The sequence below is a fragment of the Takifugu flavidus genome, chromosome 5 (assembly GCF_003711565.1).
Source record: "Takifugu flavidus isolate HTHZ2018 chromosome 5, ASM371156v2, whole genome shotgun sequence".
In the NCBI taxonomy this organism is placed as follows: Eukaryota; Metazoa; Chordata; class Actinopteri; order Tetraodontiformes; family Tetraodontidae; genus Takifugu; species Takifugu flavidus.
Window position 1 is genome coordinate 9,352,663 of NC_079524.1, and position 20,433 is coordinate 9,373,095.

The 20,433-nt window shown below is 47.1% G+C and overlaps 1 protein-coding gene across 5 annotated transcripts in view; it reads right to left on the reverse strand.

Moving 5' to 3' along the window:
- The window catches only part of fbxl17 (F-box and leucine-rich repeat protein 17), a 129,527-nt gene that overhangs the window by 106,411 nt on the left and 2,683 nt on the right, over positions 1 to 20,433 (reverse strand). For all 5 annotated transcript variants that reach the window (XR_008950457.1, XM_057031964.1, XM_057031963.1 and 2 more), the window contains exons 5-6: positions 20,102 to 20,359; positions 19,856 to 19,987 (exon numbers count right to left, since the gene is read on the reverse strand). Coding sequence is in view for 4 of the 5 variants with exons in the window: in XM_057031964.1 (XP_056887944.1) it covers positions 19,856 to 19,987; positions 20,102 to 20,359 (390 nt within the window). In the remaining variant the exon portion in view is untranslated. The remainder of the gene's footprint in view (positions 1 to 19,855; positions 19,988 to 20,101; positions 20,360 to 20,433) is intronic.

Here is a 20,433-nt window from a genome sequence, read left to right on the forward strand (position 1 = left end):
GGTGCTTTATCCAGTCTGTTTCTGGAAAAGGGAATGTGTTTACTTTGAAATTAAAGACCCACTTAGGTGGGGTGGGAGGGCAGGCAAGTCTGGTAGGAAAGGAGGAGAGGAGGAGGAAGAGGAGAAGGAGAGCAATTTAGTTGAAGAGGCTAGTAAACTTTACAGATGAGGGGGAGGTTGAATTTCAATTAGCATATTTCTGCATTTACATGGTGATGCTTGACGAAGCAATTCAAAACTTTAAAATCAAACGGCTTCGATGCATCAGTTAAATTAATTACCAGAGCAAATTCACATTCTCGTGAAGGCGTTTATTCTTCTGGAGTATACGTTTTCATCTCACACTCGCAGAAGTGAGTCAAAAAAGGTCACAGCCTCAAGTTCCACAATCCAATCCGTGACCGTTTGTTTTGGGCCAAATCTCCCCGACAGACAGTCGACACTTTCCCTTCTCTTTTCCTGTCGGCGCTACGTTTGATCTGTCCGCTCTGCACCGTAGAAGTCTGCCAGCATCCGCAGTGTTTCAAGACTTCCCTGAAACCATCTCTCCATCTGGACACCTGGATCAGAAATTCTTAAAAGTGACATTTTGATGATGCAAAAGGGAGACAAAAAAATCATCTGGCATTTCCAGATCAAAGAACGATGGAATCGAGCAATCCCGCCACAAAAAGAAGATCCTGGAAATCCTGTGCCGCATCGTGAGATATTGTTCAGAATTTGATGCTACAATATAAAAATGAATGCGTCTGGACCTGAGACGTCGCCCCCTGGTGGCACTGCGCAGCATACCAGCTGATGGTATCTGTAGGTGCGTTTGCTACCAGACTATATCTGCTCTGCCTCAGCACCTCTGCAGCACTGTCTGCCTAAGAAGAATACAGTGGGGATCTTGTACACACAATTGTTTCAGCGCAGCCTAATTTGTCTCCCCTCCACCACCACCACCCCGTCCACCTCATCCCTCCATCATCCCTCCCTCCTGAGCTCCCTTTTCTTCCTCCGTCTATTAGAGGCATTACTGAACTGTGACTGAGTCATTTCTCTATCGCCCCAGGATGCAACACACATCGCTTAATTAGTTTGTTAAAAATGGAGAGAATGTTGGAAATGTATTTCCCTCCCCAACACCCCCACGCTCCAACAAGGTGTGGGGCCTGAAGGTGGCGGAGCGGTCTCGGGAGAAGAAACGGGGCCAACGTGCGACTGGATGAGCCGGCGGTGGGCATCTGCTCCTCAACGTCAAGACTCCCACTCGCTCAGCAGCCCGTGCGCATCCTTCTCAATCGCATAACAAGTGCAACGGGGACGGCTCGATTTTTCTGAAGTTAACCATGTTCATTAGTCTTGCTTTGATGCCTAATTTGCCTGGTGGAAGACAAGGGCCCATCGTCCATTCTGACTTGGTACACGGTGGCTGAACGCCGCAGCAGGACGCAGACGTTATAACCCGCCGTGTACGAATTGAATGAGCGCGCAAATACCCAGAGGGTTAAAACATCCCAATCGCAGTCCAATCAAGCTCACCTATAGCACCTCCTCATTAGACTCACGATCTTTAATAAGCTCTGGTGTAAACTGTTTCTCTGTTAAATAAGGTGAATAAGGAACACATGTGAAAATACAGCTTTTTTTAACCACTGCTGCCTTTTATCGCTCAGTTCCTTTTAAACGGGACCTCTTCAATACAGGTGGTTGTTACGGCAACGCTGTGGGAGAGTGCAATAGAGTGACACACAATGGAGCACCGCAGAAAACTGGCAAAGACGTGACGGGTTGAAAGTAACAAAGGTCTGCTAACATTAGCATTTACATACGGTACATGAAGTATGTTTCGACAGACGTGTTCTATGATGCTGACATCAGATTTATACAACATCCACAAACTGCGGCGTCGGGAATCAAAGGTGTTTGGAATTCGCGCTTATTCCTTGAACGTTAACACCGTTATACAGTTCAAAACGCAGCCTGCCTGTCAGGCTTAGCTTGTGCGAATGGAGGCATTGTATTTACTCTGACAGACCACCTATGGCTAAAGTCATATCTGTGCTTGTGGAAATTGTTTTCCCATTATGCAAACCTCAATGGCAGTAAATGAGTTCTTTGATGGGAGAAAGTGGCTGATGAATGCCTCGGCAGGCTCCAAGGTAAAAAGGGATGTAAGGGAACAACAACACCGTAATAGGTAATTCTCTTGGAAACTAATGTAAGAACAGCGGCTTCTGTTTGGTTTGGTTTTTAACGTTTCTTTATTGTGTTCCTGGATTTAAGCAGCAGCAGCAGAAAACCACATACAGGACATGTACTCCTGCAAGTTAGGGTCTTGGTTAGTTGTTTTTTCAAATCAGAGTAACAACATATCAGATTGGGGGGTTAGATGAATGCCAGAACAAATGCGCACAGAGACGCTTCATACAGTAGCTGCTGGGAGAGTCAGAGAACGCGAGCGGCAGCCATGATGTCTCAGCTGCCACGCTGCGTTTTTGTTAGCTTCTGCTCACCTTCACACCTGTGTGATGTAAAAGACCCAGACTGACTCCGTTCTTAGCTCTAAAATCGCTGCACAGGCACTCACAACCACAATGACTCTAGTTCTTCTCAAGGACCGTCACAGAGGTGATGTTCCGCATGTCTTACCTTGCGTGGAGGAAGGACACATCGTTCTATGTGTAACGCGCGGGGTCGTCTAACAAGGCTTTTATATTTACAAAACAGAGAAACAGCCTGTCCAAAACTAAAGCTGAGGTCTTGTGAGAGATAGCAAGAGAAGCTAAAAAACATTTCGGATCCTCTGGCTGAACTTTTTTCCCAGATTTCCCTTAAAATCTTTTTCGTGGATCAGTCAAAGGGGGGGGGGGGGTCCAACATTATTGTGCGCCTGAATTCCACGCTGTCGCCGTAGCAGAGAGTCCACAGACGGCAATGGTCAACAATGAATTTTAAACAAAGGTGACAATAGTGAGGCAAACAATGGCGTCTCCTTTAAGGAAGGGCCCGACAATAGCACCACCGACAATCTAGGTGCTGTATAATAACTGCATGTTATGTCCAGACAGACGCGGGAGGATGAATTTTCTCTGCCTGTCAGGAGCCCGTTAAAGTCCCCTGATGGGCCACAGCGGGGAGCTCCACATGTCCAGGACCACGCCACGTTTTTCGCCTGAAGACAAGAACAGGTCAAACTGCTCCTAAATGTGGAACAGAATTTGCCTGTTCGGAGGGGAAAAGTGTTAGAAAATATCAGACAGTCGTGCGGTCGGCACAGTCGCCTCAGAGCAAAACGCTCCCGTTTGCATCCTCTCTAACGGCGGCGCCAGACGAGGTTACTATTTCAGTGTTTTCCGATCCTTCGGTTGGAAGCAGCATCAATCAGAGTTTGTAAAAGAACGTCCGTCAAATTAGCCGAGCCGCCGCTGCAGCTCGTCAGTGCGAACACACGTGCACGGGAGGTGATCGACTTATTGACCCGGGTGTTAGGGAAATCCTTTCAGCTGATTAAGACTGGATGTCATCCGGGCCCATCAAGTCCCAGACCAAACAACTGATGAAGAAGGTCGGGACCGGGAGGAGAAGGTGAGCCGAGCCGTTCCGAACTGGGATTTCTCTTCAGAATCTCACCCTCGGCTATTTTCAGGGCTCCTACGCTGTTGCCAGTTAATGCTTTTCAACCTCTGGGTCAAAGTTCGGGAGCATGCACACACCGCAGAACTCATGATTACAGTTGGAGGTTCATGTAGCCAAGGATGTTAATGAGACCTCCCAAAAATCCCAAATTAGCAAGTCCACAAGGCTAAACTAGACTAGATCACCACATTAGCCACTAACAGTGTTAAAAATAAATAATAACCATAATTGTGGTCAATCCTTGGGTTCGCCTCCCTGTTTTGGTGTGCTTGAGGGTCAGGCTTTACCGTTCTGGCTGATGAGGAAGGCATTAATATCATTTATATCAGGCATTTATATCACCGGTAACCCAGCAGTGCTGATGGTGGCGCCCTCAATGAAGGAGGAAAAGCATATCACTGCCTTTTTCTGGGTTTCTAAAACATTTTAAATAAAATATCAGCCATCAACAACTAGTTTTTCTATTCATTTCTGGAGAGAAACACCATAAAGGAGTCACAAAAGACAAAACCTTTCCTCGTAGCACCAATAAAAAGATGTTTTTCCCAAGTAATTCAGCACTGAATATCAATAAGTACACTTGATTCATTTGATGAGCCGCCCTCATCGTTTTTCGTGCATCCTAATTATACTTATTAAAGGATTTATGGGCTTTTGTATCTGAGATATCACATCGTGATATTTTCCACAGTTAAATTTTTAGAAGAGCACCACGAGGTCGAGCTTCTCATTAGGAAACCACGGCGACGCCCCATTGATCTCGTATTGGCAACTTATCGATTTGATCTTTTCTGCATCGGGACATCTGCTTATCATTCTACTGTAGAAGAAAAGGGCTTTTAGAGCCGCAGATACTAATGTTGAACTGACTCGTGGAATCGATAGCAGCTGCTGGTGCAGATTTATGAAGGAGTCACAACAATTTCTGAGCCAGGATTTTCAGGCAATCTAATAAAAAAAGGTCCTCTGTTCCATAAATGTCAACCTTCGCTGAGCTATACCTTTTGGAGATACAGCCGGGTCTTCAGAGACCGGGCTGTATCCTGCTCTGCTCTCCCTCGCACAAACATTTACGCTACACAAACAAAAGACGGCCCATGTCTGTCCCACCGGTCTGGGGACGGGTTACGGAGGTCAGGCTTCCTGGGCCCGACGGCTCCCAGACACCACGGCTGAGCCGCGCGTCACTCCGCCTCACACCGTGTCAGCGTGAAGTGACAGCGCAGACAAGACGCCCCCCGTCCTCCCCCTCCAGTGTGCTCTTGCTCCTCCATCTACTCCGACAGCCTGCCGGTCCTGCAGGCCTGGGCTCCCGAGGACCAGCTGGGGTGGAGGGAAGGTGCAGGACGCCTCGCCACTTACTGGACTTCCTCTCCTGTCTGAGACATTTTAGATCTGATAACCTTGACTTCCAATGTCAGTGCTAAAGGTCGCTCCCTCAGCTGGCCCATACCTGCACTTCACCCCAGGTTCCCATGGGAAAGAAAAGTAAATCTATACTTTCATGCACATTAAACCATATATATGTGTTTGCAAAGTATCTCATGCACGCGGAACAAAAGTAAGACTACAAATAAAAGACTAATCCCTTCGCACCCAATGCTTTTGTCTCCATTGACCCTGTTGACCCACAGAGCTGTCAGAAGACTAGAAAGGCCATCAAACACGCCTACTGAGTAAGCTGACGTGGACCAGTGACCATGACCCGGGCTTTACAACCATTAACTGGTAAAGCTGAGGTGAAGCGCCAAAAAAAAATTAACCGTTTGCATCTACAGTGGGAGGAAGAGTCGGGGGTGCACGGCTGTAAAGTCAGGGGAGAGGAGTGATTGATGGCTGATGAAAGACGAGTCATGATGGAATTATAATGAGCTCATCCTTTCCTTTTAATGCTGCTGCTTTTGTACAGAGGCTAACAAAAATAAGGGTAATTATGTCCCGCTGTAGCCAGAGGACAAAAAAAAAGGAAAGGGAGGAAGAGAGGTGTCACGGCTCTGAGAGTTCACCGTGCATTCTGACCCAATATCCGCGGCTCTCACCAAAGATAATAGAAAGGAAAGCAAGAGGAACCACAGGAGGGAAAGGCAAGATATTACCACAACAAGCAGATGTGTCGTCTGGGCCGGGCTTAAACTAATCCTCCTCCCGTGCCCGCCTTTCTTGCTTTTATCACGGAGGACAAAAAGACCTGCTTGTGCTTCAGGTCCACACAACAGAAGTGGCTGGATCCAAATCCTCGCCGAGCAAGGAGACCAGTGGGGGGCCGTCTGGGAGACAAGGGGGAGACTACGGGACGACCACGTGAACCGGGACGTCGCGGCAGAGGGGCACTGGGCGAGTATGAGGGTTTCCGGGGCCAGCTGAATTCTGGGAAGGCAGACCAGGATGAAACGGCGTGTCGACGGGCCCCCGAGGGCGAGCGCAAGGCAGACGAAGAGGGACAAAAATGTAGGACAAGGCCAAGAGCAGCTCACGGAAGCTTTCCAAAACCCATTTCTGACATCTTTTTTGATTCCTATATTTAATGAACTTGCCACATGTTTCCGCGGCTGGCTGCAGTCGAGGATCTTGATCCCATCCAAACAACCATGGAAGCTGTTGTGAACACAGCCTCATCTCACTGAGGAACCACTGAGTCACACTGAGGCGTCCAGCGTTCCTTCTCGTTGGGTTAGCATCCCCACCTCTACACTGCACGCAGCACATTAACATCCAACATGACGCTGTCGCACACACGGAGCAAATGATCCTGAATGTCAGCATGTGGATCTTTGTCTTCAGCCGGAATTCTAAATCACAGAACGGAGCTGTGACTGTATTCCCTTTGTAACTGTATGTTCGATGTCGTGCCTATATGAGCTCAATTAACCGCCATGTGTCTTCAACCGAGTCGGCCTTTTAGCGATGATGAACGAGCGGACGCGCCGCCGCGATGCTCTTTCATCCCGACTGCTGAGATCAATTTGACGTTGTTTCATGAGCGAGTGTGTCAGAACTCTGGGAGTGTTAATTCGAAACCTCTGCCACATCTGAGGGAAATCCGGAAGGACGGATCCAGTCTGCAGCTGGATAATAAGATGAAGGGGGGAAAATAACCATGAGTGCTTAAAAAAAGAAATTCATTCATTACATTTCCCGTGCACGTGAACGCGCACGTTTTCCCTCCATATTGAATGTCTCCTTTGCAGTCTGCTTTTTAACAGACATCATGAAGCCTCCCGGGGTGATAAAATCAGCTTTTTGTCCCCCGGATGATAGATATCGTAACCGTATGACAGATAACCATTTTTTGATTGGTCCCTCTGAGACAAGCGCAGTAAAACCCTTCCTGAGGGCAACGGGCCCAAAACCCCCTTGACAGGATTAGGGTCCGACCTGCAGGAAGGCTGCAGACGAGCAGGGATGGACACACACTGAGCTCCAAACACCACAGGAGTCTCGGCAACACAACATCTAAGCCCAGGAAGCAGCAACAACACAAGGCAACGTATCTGTCCGAGCATGCGTCCAATTACTAAGCTGTGGGGTGCTCCTTTATGAAAGGAGATGGCCTCATGTGCCACCTGCCTTAAGCCCCGATTTTTTTGATTTTTTTTTACATTTGCTGCCTATATTACAGAATTGACAGACTCCAAATTGCTTGAAATGGAGCAAATGAGACATTGAAAGGTCCTCGCAATATTGCCAAACTCAATTTAGGGCAATTTCCGGTCTTGGTCATCATTTCGAACTCTGGTTATTATTTCTAGCCGCATGTGCTGTTTGTCAACCAAAGCAAATAAGAGGCTACATTCAGAAGACCAGAGAGGCAACAGAAAAGCAGATGTTGCCCGGATAAATCTGTATAAAGCTCTGCTGTGTTCGCGCGGCGGTTTGGGAGATCCTTTAAAATATGACTGCAGGAAAAGCTGATTAACTCAGCTGTTTCTCTCTGTTTAAGTCGGGACACTTTCATCTATCAAAGGGGACTGAGAAGGTGCTTTCTTGTGTTGTTAGAGAACAGATTTGATTAACGTTACTCCTTCCCATCCATCTATGACTCTCCGGGCCCGTCATAAATCATCTTCACCGTGCCAACTGTCAAGCTACGTCCCAAAACTGCAGAGCGCGAACTTCTGAGGCCATCTAAGCTCTGCTGCCTTAACATGTCAAAAAGAAGTGCAAAACACAGATCTTTCATTTCTTTTCACGGAACTGCGCCCAACCAACATTTGTAAATAATCTAATATGACCTAAATAATCCAATATGACCTAAAAAAAAAAAGGCAACCAGCCAAAAGTTTGTGGCTACAGCACAAAACAACATCTTTCCGTCTCTTTGTGAACTAGCTTGCGCGAATCAAACAGCCCTTGGAGTCGATGTCTGTTTGACACAAATGAGACGCGCCTCTTTAGCCTTTTACTCCCTCGCGGACAAGAGTCAGAAAATGATTTGCCTGCCTGCGCGGAGTCCTGCCAGGGAGCATCTGCAATCTTAATAAACTCCATTGGCACAGAAAGGTAATAGCATGCTACTGTAACTTTTCTACCTCGGCTCAGCACAGCTCAATCAGCACCCGCCAGAGGCCTCTTGTATACGAGTCCCCGCGGCTCAAAATCAGCAACTTTCAATCTCACTGTGTTAGCGCGCGAGAAGACGCTACTGTACATTTGGGATAGGTGATGAGACAAGCAGACAACGCAGCGTGTGAATGAGAGAAAATCAACTCGCGCCCACACCACACACGCATGTGGGGATGCACACACTCTGTCTAATATCGGCTCAGTCCCGGGCTCCCTTTAAGAGACCTGAGAGCTGAAGGAGGGGGAATAAATACTCTCCTTTATTACTAAGAGAGAGAGACAGGGAGGAGCTATGAGGGGATGATGAACGGGAGGTAAAACACAAAGGCAGGGTGAGACGGTCTCTCTCACACACAAGTACAGAGGAAAAACCTCAGGCCCTACCCTTGTTCTTGTGTGTTTATTTCCCTGGTATTTGTTCAGACAGCAATGAGTTAATGCACGGCAACTTCAACTTGTTGCTGCATATATTCTTTCGCTTGTCCGGGGTGAAAACGTTATTGACTTTCAATCATCGACCTTCTTCTTGCTGCTGTTTTTGAGATGCGGCGTTAGCAGTGGTTCCGTGAGCCTTTTTACATTTCTTCACCCAGTCGAGGCAGAGCGTGGTTATCTTTGGGCAGAATTGTGTCCCTTTTATATGTCCACATGTCCTGGCTTCATCTTCGGCGTCATTCAAGCGGCTGCTCTTTACACTTCCACTCAAAACGGGGTGCAAAAACCATCCCGTTTGCCCGCGATTGCTCTATAAGTGTGTCTAGATCAGACATGACGGGCAGGGTCGGTTTAATGTGGCCTCCTGAGTGAACTAAATAACATTGAATTCCATCTGTGAGAAACGTTTTCTGTGCCTACAAGAGAAAGTGCGAGTAGAGAGGGTCTGCATGCGAATCAAATACAGATTTTAAGGGGGCAGTGCGGGTAAAGTGGTGGTTTATCACAACAGTGTACTCGGATTAAAAACACATTTCCATTCCGCTCCCACTGCAATCGCAAAGAAGTCTTGAAAGAAGCGTGAGACCTGGAACATTAACATCACCAAGTTCTCATCCCCCGGCTTTGCGCATCTGTCTGACCCGATTCACCTGATTTAACAGCCCCCATAAATTCTTCCGCTGGTTGCCGGATTCAAAAGCGCGTGAGAAAGCATACGAGAAGGCCGAAATGATTCCCACTAAACAAACTTCCCATAACAGAACCATGTGGGAGTAGCAAGGGAGGTTCCCCCAGCCCAGCTCCCATAAAGACAGCTCCCCAGAGTCCAGTTGTACCCTTTAAAGTCCACACAGACATCCCCTGGCACACGGTCTGTGTGTGTGTGTGTGTGTGTGTGTGAGTGCTGGGAGGGGGTAATCCCACCCTGCTTCGGCCCAAGTCCAACAGACATGGGAACACCGCAATGGATTAGTCATCGGAGAGGGGGATTTAGAGAGCAGGATAGCTGGATCAATGAAGGTACAGTGGACGGGCAGGGAGATGCAGTCAAAGACAGGTAATCGCTAAAGCGTTTCTACTGCACATCAAGCAGCAGCACCGGGCCAAAGGAGGAACTGACGGATTTTAAGGTGTTTAAGTGTTTTATGGAGACATTCTTCCATTACGGACAACAGTAACTCGAGGTGTGTTAAACTCGGTCACTCTAATGAGAAACTGGGTCAAGCTTCTTTTTTTTACCATGTTAATGTACATCATATTTTTATCCTCCTCCAAGAAAAGGATATAATGCCGCAGTAGATATTTGTTAGCAGTAGCCGCTAATTCAGTTCCAGCTCGTGCTGCGCACGTGGACCCGTGTTTGTGAACGTCTCCCAGAGCCAGAAGCTTTTCCGTAGCAAAACATTCACCTCCGAGATGAGCAGGATGAGGAGTGAGGTCAGGGGCGGGGAGGTAATTTATGGTACACAAAGGTGAAATGTTTGCTAGTGTACAGTAAACAGAAGCAACTAAGTTTGCAGAAAAGTTGGAGGAGGTCAGGTTGCCTCGGACTCACGCGCTTAAGATGATGTGAAGAAATGTTAGGGAATGACGGGAATTAGTTAGCTCACCTTTCTGCACGCACGCGTGCACGTACGCGCCCGCCCCCGCCGGGATCAGCCGCTCCTCTCCTTCCTTCCAAGCTGACCTTCACCTGTCACGAGGGCTTCATATTTACAGGCGCTGCAGCCCATCTGCCCACACTCAGCCCTGACTGTCAATCAGCCGCAGGCCGCCTCCTCCCCAACTAATCCATCGGCTGGCCTAAAGCGCCGGATCACACAAGTCGGCTCAAACACCGACATCACCAACAAGCGAAGAAGCACTTGACAGCTTGATGCTACTTCTCCCCAACCGAACCATCAGGTATTGATCCTGAGTTTTACTATATCCTCCTTTTTTTGGCAGGAGAATAAAAGCAGCTGAATCATTTGGACACTGGTTCAATGAAGGTGCATTTTTATTCCAAACATCAGTTACTTACTTTAATAAAACTAGTATATGCGAAGTATGACAAAGACCATTCAAAGTTACCCGGGCTTATGGGATGCTGTCATCCCATAAATGGGCAGCGGTTGCTACCCGTTTAGACCGGTCAGACATTTTAGCCCATCCTACTCGTGCAGAGGTCGGCTACAGTTTAAGGTGGCGCCAAATTAAATGTAGGCCAGCACACGTTAATGACTCGAACCTCAGACCTGCAGTCTAGTAAAGTAGGGCAGACACAAAGACCTGACACACATCGTGCAGGTAGTAGCGGCTGGGGAAGGGGCAACCGGAATGAACCCCCTGCATCTCAATGACAAGCACATATCCACGGGGATTTATCTAAATGCAAATCAGCTGCTTTCCCTCAGCACCACACACATAATTTACTCGGCGTGAACCAAAATACACAATACAGATGAGTACAGCCAGCGAGACGGTTAGTCAGCCAGGCGGGCTGCCCTCCGGCTCCGCCTTTTCCCTTTTATCTGTGGCCTCCGGAGCGTGCTCATTTCCACCAAATTCACTTTTAATTGAGAGCTAATTTAGCTAAGCCAAATTCACACTGGAGGTAGATGGGATAGGACCTCCGGAGGGGAGCAGGGAGCAGAGAAGAAAGATTCAAGGACAGACAGGCAGAGAGGAAATTAGAGACACAGGTGATAATAAAATCTCCCCTTCTTCATCACTCAGTGAAGAAGAAAAGTTTTCAGGTCGATGTTGATTTCCAACGACTCTTCCAAGTGCTAAAGTTCACCAGCAACGACTCTCGGGAGTCTATAAAGGTATTCAGACCAATGGCAGAAATGTAAATTTTCCTGTAAAGTGATCTACGCTTTAGAGGTCATCTGGGGTCTCGGTGATGGGGAAACAACTTCCTTGACGTCGCCTGATGCTTTCTCCGCTTCTACATAGCTGTTAATTAGCTCAGCTAAGTGCACCATTAATCGATTGCTTGTCTCAACGCTATATCTCATAACGGTTCTGCACTCGGGCAAGTGCAGGAATAGAAATGTGAGGGCGAGCGAGTCACGCCTTCCCACTGGTAAGAGGTGGGAATGGTGGGGAGCCGGAGCAGGAGGTGTTGAAAGACTCAACCATATTCCGATCATTTACTATTTTCACTCACCAGAATCAACTGTAACTACTTCACCAACATCGCTACTTAACCAAAACGCCATCAAAGGCACGATTGAGGTGCAGGACAAACGCATATTAAATGAGCATTAAAGAACTGAACTAGCCTGTCAGATTTACAGACAAATTCCGGCTAAAACTGTCCATAATGAAGGAATTGTTTGGAAATTGTTTTTCCAGTCCCAACAAAATGCTGTATGGGGAATCTTTGGCCTCTGGAACAGCCTGGGTATTCCGACATCAGGATATGCAACAATAAAGACTGCAGGCCTACGGAAATAGCCTGGCGGGCTTCTTAGAGCCCGACTCCTTTGAAGAGGAAAAAAGGGCTTTTCCGACGGCATTCCTAAGCCGGGACAGACTTAAAAGGACAAAGAGGGAGGTAGGAGAGAGACAGGAGGGAGAGGCAGAAAAGCTGGAGCTGAAAAGGTACAGGTGAGGGAATCCTGATTCGAGCCGGACTTCGTTAACCCTGGAGGCTCATTAGACTCTGGTTGCAGCAGCATCCTCCGTCACCTTCATTAAGCCCATCGACCCACTGTGCTTATTAAACACATTCATTACCCCCGATATTGAACTTATGCAGCTGCGGTTGGATGATGGAGACGGCAGAGGTGTTGGGGGGGGGGGGGGTGCAGGAGGATGACACCAAATAATTGGACCCAAAACTTCATGCAGATGCGCATCTTTCCGCCTTTTGTAATCTATGATTAATAGAGTCTGTGATTAAAGCCACCTCCCCATCAGTGAGCCTTTGAATAAAGAAGGGGTCAGGGGGGGTGAAGAAGACTCAAGGACGGTCGCTGGAGTGTTGGGGCGAGCAGGAGATCCGTGGTCGCCAGTTAACATGTGGAAGGAGAACGCAACGAGCTGAAATAAAGCAGGTGGACTCCCTTCAGGACAGAGGTGAGACTGCAAGGAGAGCAATCCATCAAGACACAAACTCCCTTTAAAACAATGTTAAAGCTTCGTGGCAAAGGTTAATAAAAACAAACTGCTCCTCCAAAATAAAGGCAGAGCGCTCAGAATGTTAAACAAAATGTGACCAGCGCGCTCCACCCAAGGGCAGCCTTGCTTTTAGTGGAAAACTCTGGTTTCCATTCGCATGCCTGTGCTTCATCGCCCCACTTAGAGGTGCCGGTCTTCTTCAGACTCCACCTCACCAGCGCGCATGTTCTCCACATACTCAAGTGTCCTGCGCATAAGGTTGATTACAGACACTAAATCACTCTCCAGTGTGTGTGTGTGTGTGTGTGTGTGTGTGTGTGTGTGTGTGTGTGTGTGTGTGTGTGTGTCCAGCGACCCCTGTGACCTTGATTAGAAATAAGTGGTGGTAAAGAGTTGAAGGGAAACATAAAAAGGGGGCCAGGATGGAAAATGAACATCGGTATATTCACAAAAACCAACATGATTCCCATTTTTCCTCAAATATTCATTCAGCTATTGCCGCTTTATACAGTATTTCCCCTGTAAAGAGACATTATCTTGATTAAAAACAGAATACAATCAGAGAACGCCTCATGGTTGCATGTAAATGGCTTGGAGAGCTTCAGAAATGCCCTTCATAGCCAATCAAGATGCTATCACCTGCTTCCAATTACGGCAGATACCTGCAGGATGTTCCTAATGATTACTCCAGGAGACCTCAACCGGTCTCCCAGCGTGCCGCTTCTCCCGCATCTTCTGTTTGTTTACAGCCTGCTGCGGGCGTCAAATTCAGAATAAACAGGTCTCCGGAACAATCGTTTGGAGCCGAGATGTAGAATTGGAACGTTCCGTATATTTAAGAAAGCGTTTATGAAACGGGCCTCAAACGCCGGGGCACTGGATTTTGATCCGCGCTGTACACGGAACAATGGTGGCACACACACAGGCGCGAGCCGACCCACAAGTGAGGCCTCCATCTTGGATTGGTGGTCTCCCTTTAAAATAATGACATCATATCTGCCCGTGTCAAACAAAAGAAAAACTCATCACCGGAGGGACCTCGACAGTGAGAGAGAAAGAGATTAAGAAAAGCAAAGGCATGAGTAAGGTGTCGCGGAGGGCCATGAATCATCGTGACATCCCAGGCTGGATGTCAGGAGCTGCTGCTGCTGTCTGCAGCTTGATAAACAGAGGGCCTCTAAAACAATGCTTTATCCCAACGCTGGCCAGGACGCAGGCCAGCAGCGGCCCTCCGGAGGATTAAAATGGGCGTTCGGAAGAGTTACTGGGTAATGCGTTTGCCAAAGCCCTTCCTAACATCCAGCGGGACTGAACAAACAGCCAAGATGTCACATTTACAATTGCTGCTATTATTGAAGTCAAATCACAGGTTGAAAAACGCACGTGAAGTCAGCAAAGCTTAGACTGATGGAGAACAGAAGAACCGGGGAGCTCCGCAAAGGCTGCAATCGTTACCTCGGATCTTTCACCGTGGCGACAACAGAGGAAACGTGAGAGTGTGTTCGCCCCGCTCGCACGCCGCCCTTGGTTTCTGCTCTGGAAAAAGTTTCAGCCTTTCGGCAGACTTTCCAGAAACGCGCGAAAGCAAATAACCGCGCGTGAAAATCCAAGACAATGCAGATGTGCCGCTCAGTTTATTTTCAAACAACAAACTTTAGGCATTCCCCCACAATGTGTCAGCTCACAAAAGCTACGAGCCGTTGAGCAGACGCCGGGGTAGAGCTTGCACAGACGTCCTGGGAGCAGTGGGGGGGGGGGTCTCTACGCCTTCCTGTGCTGAGCCAAGAGAGCGATGAAGAGGAAAGGAATGGAAATACAAGTCACACTCGCATTAACATTCTTCGCTGCTTTCCCTGGAAATCTGGTAGCTGCGGGCGAATGCTTGATAATGTCACGGGGACGAGAGCCGCCTCAACATCCACCGAGCTACGAGATTACGGACAACCGCCGCAGAGGCCGATCAGAGTGTCTGGCTACAGGTGGGATGGGTTTATTTGGGCAGACGGGTCCCAACGTGCAAACAGGAGCCCCCCTCTCTACGTGCTCGCAGCTGTGCAGGAGCACATTATTAACACTTCAGAAAACAGTCGTCGGCTCCAAATCAAACTTTCTCGGAAGGAAATTCTTCAGTCTACAAGCCGTTGCAAATGTTTAAACAGATGCAAGCGAGCGCGGAGGGGGCGCATGTTTGTACTACGCTAGTGTGGCGGTTCTGCATACAGCCTGGCATCTATTAAATGAAGAAGTTTAAAAGGTTTCAAATCAGCACATGAACCCCGGAGGCTGCTCGCGCAACGCTGTGGTGCTGCTTTATCCTGTCCTACTGCGCCCTCTGTCGGTCACAACGATGGGAACGGACCCTGATATCTAAAGCCGTAAATACAGACACAGAAACATCGATTTGTCTCGGTGAACCAGTCGATGCATCTCAATCTATATACAAAATACATGGATTGATCTTAAAAATAAGCAGCAGTCATGTCCACACGCAGAGACGCAAAATAGCAAAATCCCGTACAGTCATTCTAATCCTATTATTAAAAGCATTGTTAATGTAAACATCATTTCAATTACTGTTATTATAATCATATTAAGTGGAATTAATTCGACTAATGAATACGTGTGTGCATAGAGAGATAGATTTGCAAAAGTTTTTACTCTCTTTCCATTTTTCCCACTATTTTATGCACTTGGATAAACTGCAAAGGAAATATATGGATTCCGTGTCTGAGGGCAGCCGAGTGTTTAAGTTAAAGTCAGTACTCATTAATGCATCTGATTGGTCCTTGGGCAACCACTGAGCAGCTCACACACTCACACACTCACACACACACAGAAGGAAGAGATCAATAGAGAGGGAATTCAAGGGGTCAACGAAGAAGAGGAGAGAAGAAGAAAGAAGGTCTGATGCTGATAGCGTGAATCCAGCAAACGGACAAATTCCAAGATGGAAGAAACAGCAACTACGGTTGGAATGACGATCCTGCGCAGCAGAGATTTTGCATGTTTCACCCCATCCCTCCGTCTATCCGTCCGTCCAGAGAGATTGATCACAAACTGCACTGCGGATCAACAACATCGAGAAACTCAAGAGAATTTCACCAGAAAGGATCCCAGAAATGTTCGTCCAAACTGCTCGCCAGCAAAAACACCCTGGGGGAAAGGCTGAAACTGACACTTTGGACATATTTAGCAACTGAATCATCAAATCAAAAAATCATCAAATATGCATCACACATCGTGCTGTCTGGCTGTGAAAAAGATAACCAAAATATAAAGTCAAGGTCTCTAAAAGGTAACTGCTCAAGGCCTAGATTATTGCTAATTTAGAATCCTGCCCACTCCTTGTTTTAGTTTCTGTACAAATCTATCCACACGTTTCATAATTCATCAGAAAAACCAGTGAGGTGCTGGGAAAACAGAACTGAAATGAAGACATAAACGCTGCAATAAAAGGAGAACTGCTGACTTCAACTGGAACGGTGCAACGTAAAATTGGAAATTAAGGAAATCTGATTATCTGAAGACAACCTGAAGACTGACTCTACAGAAACTGGGGGGGGGTAAGAAAAATCAATTCCACCTTTATTTAATACATCAGGCAAATCAGCAGAGACCAAAGACGGAGATCAAGAAAAAGAGGAGGAGAAAACAAACGGGACTCCCCGATGACATGAAAGTGTGGAAACTGAAGGAGAGCGGAGCTTGGCCTCCTTCTGACAGGCCTAAGCCAGCATCATTAGCAGATAAACCGACCAAAGACGAGTCAACATCCTGAACTGTCCTAACTGCCGTCCCCGAAGGCTGGAGACCGTCTTAAAGAAGAGACGGACAATGCGCGGTCTGTGTCTGCGCCCGTCTTTGAGCCTGGACAGAGTGGATCTAGTTATCGCTAATTCCAAATACAGGAACAACGTTTCCAGTTGGGAGTCCAGAACAGCTGTCAGCCATTCAGTTCCTCTGCCCCCTGCCCCCTGCACACGCGTCTGTCCCAGTGTTTGAATTATCCTCCGGAACGTGTGTGTGTGTTGGTTTATGTCAAAAGGTCTATCCCATAATAACTGACGGCTATCATTATCACTTCCTTCATGTCCGCCCTCCTTTAATCCCGCTAATGTCAATATACAATTTAAACATGGGCGCGGAGCCGAGCTCTCTTTCCTTCCATGAAAAGCTCCGCTGGTGACAAGCTGGACAAGCAGCTAATGGGGACGGGGGGGGGGGACATGTAACACCGTCCTCATTTTCCCAATGTTGCACGCTGTCCCATGAAGACAGAGGAGGGACGCACTGATTGTAGGTGCAGAGTAATTACACCTAAATTGAGGGCGCGCAGTAATCTGTGTTAGGTCATCTTCCATTCCACTTACATTTCCACTATTTGCACTAATTAAAACAGTAAATAATTAGAGCCTGTGTGCACGAGTGTGCGGAAGAAGAAGAGTTTGCGTGCCAGTCAAAGAATCTACCCCCCCCAGAGGGAAATTAAAACTGCAGGGAAATTAAGTGGCCGCTCTTTGATGGGGGGAGAAGAGAGGGAGAAAAAGTTTAAATGCTGAAAAGGGAGGAGGAAAAAAAAGTGCTTCCGCAGCAGAAAATATTTTCCGATTGCAACGTGGGTCTAATTGAAAGGCGGACCGGAGCGCAGCTTTCAACGGAGGAGGGCCGCATATTTTTGCAGCTTATACTGTAGTCGGGAGTATGAAAGCCACAGAAGTCACCGAGGCACGACTGCCTCTGCCCCCCTGTGGCCAACTACAGTGAGGGGGGGGGGGTCTGCCGTTCTCCGGGGCCTTTTGCCTTTCCAGGTGGAGGAAGGGATGGGAATATGAAGAAGAAGATGCTTCAGAAGATGAAAAGTAGAGAATCTCTGGCCCAAATATGGGGTGAATGTCAATAAAGAATGCAGGGGAGAGTCAAAAGCAGAGGTCCAGAGGCACACCAGTGTCACATGTTGGGAAATAAAAAGACTCTGCTCAAGGTTATCCAGCTCCCTGGGCTGCTTTGGCTCCGGGCTAACAAGCAATGAGGAGACGCGGCAACCTGTCAAGTGTAAACAACATTGGGAGCGTGGCAATCGCGAGTCAATTATAAGTATTCAGTCTTTTTAAACAGGCATAAATAAACAATGGAGGGGAAGAGAAATGTCTTCAAAAAAAGTAAACACATCTCCAAGACACCTTGAGCCTCTGTGAGCTAACAACATTTTGCGGTTTATGCTAACAGGAAAAACCAAAAAAACTGCCAGCACTGTAAGGGCCTCAGAAAAAGAAGGAACTGTTTAACCATCTGCTGGGATGGATATGGCCTGAACACTTGGAAAAGACCCTTTAGCGTAGAAGCCAGACCATGACGAGGGGGGAGTGAGTGGAAGAAAGGAAAATATTTTGCGGGTGTGCGTGTGACAAGAGGCAGGAAAGGACGAGTGAAAGACCACACAGAAACATCCTGCAGCGTTTTAATTGGTCAATTTTGGAGAAAGAAAGGGACGTCAGAGCGGCTGAAGCCTTCATCTTAATCTGTGCCTGATTAAGGAGAGTGGGGGGAGGGGTTGAAAAGCAAATCAAATTAAAAGATCCTCAAAGCGATATAAAAAAAAATGGCATTCTGCAACATCTCTGTAGACTTGCAATCATTTCCTGGCTTCTTTTTCATTACAAGACCACTGGAGACGGTCTGAGCATCACGTTTAAGATGCCAACAATTCCAGAGTTTCTGTCAAACTTTCCACATGTTCAAGTGAGGAGCCTGAACAAAACCACTCCCATAATAAGCCCCAACAATCATCTTCTGTAATGTCAGGAAGCAGACGCCAGCGTCATAAATCCAAGCCTGAAAAATTACCGTCTGAATGTGACGCGGCTGTGCTGAAACGCTATCACCGACGATATTAATCTCTCACCTTCTTTTAATCGCTAATTTCATATGCTATTAACCTGATGAATGAGAGCTGTAACAGAGTGAGCTACCGTTAACAACTGGAAGCAGGAATATTCATCAAGTTCATAATTACTTCTGAGAAGAGATATTAGCAGGGGGAAAAGCAGGATATTAAACATGCTATTAGCAGGAAGGAGAAAAGCACCTGGCAAAACAAGTTAGAGGTAAACAGACTAAATGACAATTTATGCTCTGCCTCCTGCAATCACCAATAAATGACAGCTATATAACGGATTATGTGTGGCTGGAGAAGCTCAACACAAATCTACATTAGGATCCAAAGTTAAGAGCAAGTGGGAGGCTGTTAACAAAACAGAACAGTGACCTCTTGTGGTCGAACAAGGTATACTCGACATTGGTATCAGAAGATATGGTCAAAACAAATATACAAGGAGGACAAGAGGACAAGGTAGAGGGCATGTAGAAGAGCAACACCCCAGCAGCATGATCTGTTTGCTCCCCTGTGCGTGGACAGGAAGATCACTGTTAGAGCCCTACAAACTATCCTTGGAGGACCACACAGACCTCCTGCTAGTCGAAGGTACCAGAATGAGATCCTGTCAGACTGCTGCACTGGGCCCCGGGTTTTTCCTGGTGCATGACAGCGCTCAGCCTCATGTGGCTGGAATGTGGCAGCAGGTCCTGGATGAAGACAACCCAGCACCTCTGGGACATTGTGTGTTGTTGAACCACCACTACATAACACCACAGACTGTCCAGGAGCTGACTGATGAGCCAATTCAGGTCTGGGAGGAGATCCCAAAGGGACTGTCTGTCAGGAGCATTTCCAGATGTTGCAGGGAGTGCAGACAAGCACATGGAGGCCATGCACAGGACTGAGTCACTTTGATTTGGAATACAGCTCTTAATTAGCTTAGAATTAGGTTTAAGATTATTCTTACATTATGTGGTTCTTAGTTAATTACACATTGGTAGTATAGATTTTCAACTGCTATATATCATCTGTTCAGGTCTGGGGTGTGATTTTTAAATGCTTTATTCACTTTTGAGCAGTGAGCTAGATACAAGTGAGTAAAATACAACAGAAATACATTCAACAACCAAAATAACTAAAATAAGAAATGGAAAAGGCTGCAGCTCTATGAATACCTAAAGGAGCTACATAAATCTTTTTTAAAGATGAGAGGAAAGCGTCACAATTTAAGACATGTGAGGCACTAACCAGTTTGTTCTCTTGCAGGTAGAGTCTCTGCAGTTTACGGCAGCCTTTAGACAACGCCACCATGCCTTCGTCTGTGATACTGTAGCACTGACCCAAGTGGATGTCCTTCAGCTCACTACAGTGCTCCCCGAGCTAAAAGGCAACCAAGAAAAAAAGAATAATACTTAAGAGAAACAATAAATGAAAATATATCGTCCGGATTGGTGAATATTCTGATACTGAGAGTGTGAATTTCATCTCTGGTACCTTTTTAAGAGCTTCGTCGGTCAGTTTGTCCTGGTTGCCCACATGCACTTTGACCAGCAGGGGGCAGTGCGTACCCAAGGCCGACAGAGACGCGTCGCCGAGCTGCTTACAGCGGTATGCTGTGTACTTCTGCAGGCTGGGACAGTGGGAGGCCAAAGAGGACACCCCATGGTCGTGAACCCCTCTGCAGTCGGAGATGTTAATCTCTGTTATATTCTGCCTCCGAGAGGCTATTTTGACCAGGAGATCGTCATTTACCTGTGAGCAGGGGAAAATATCATGGATTCAAATCGGCAAAAAGACAAAGAATTATTAAAGTTTGAAGATCTTTG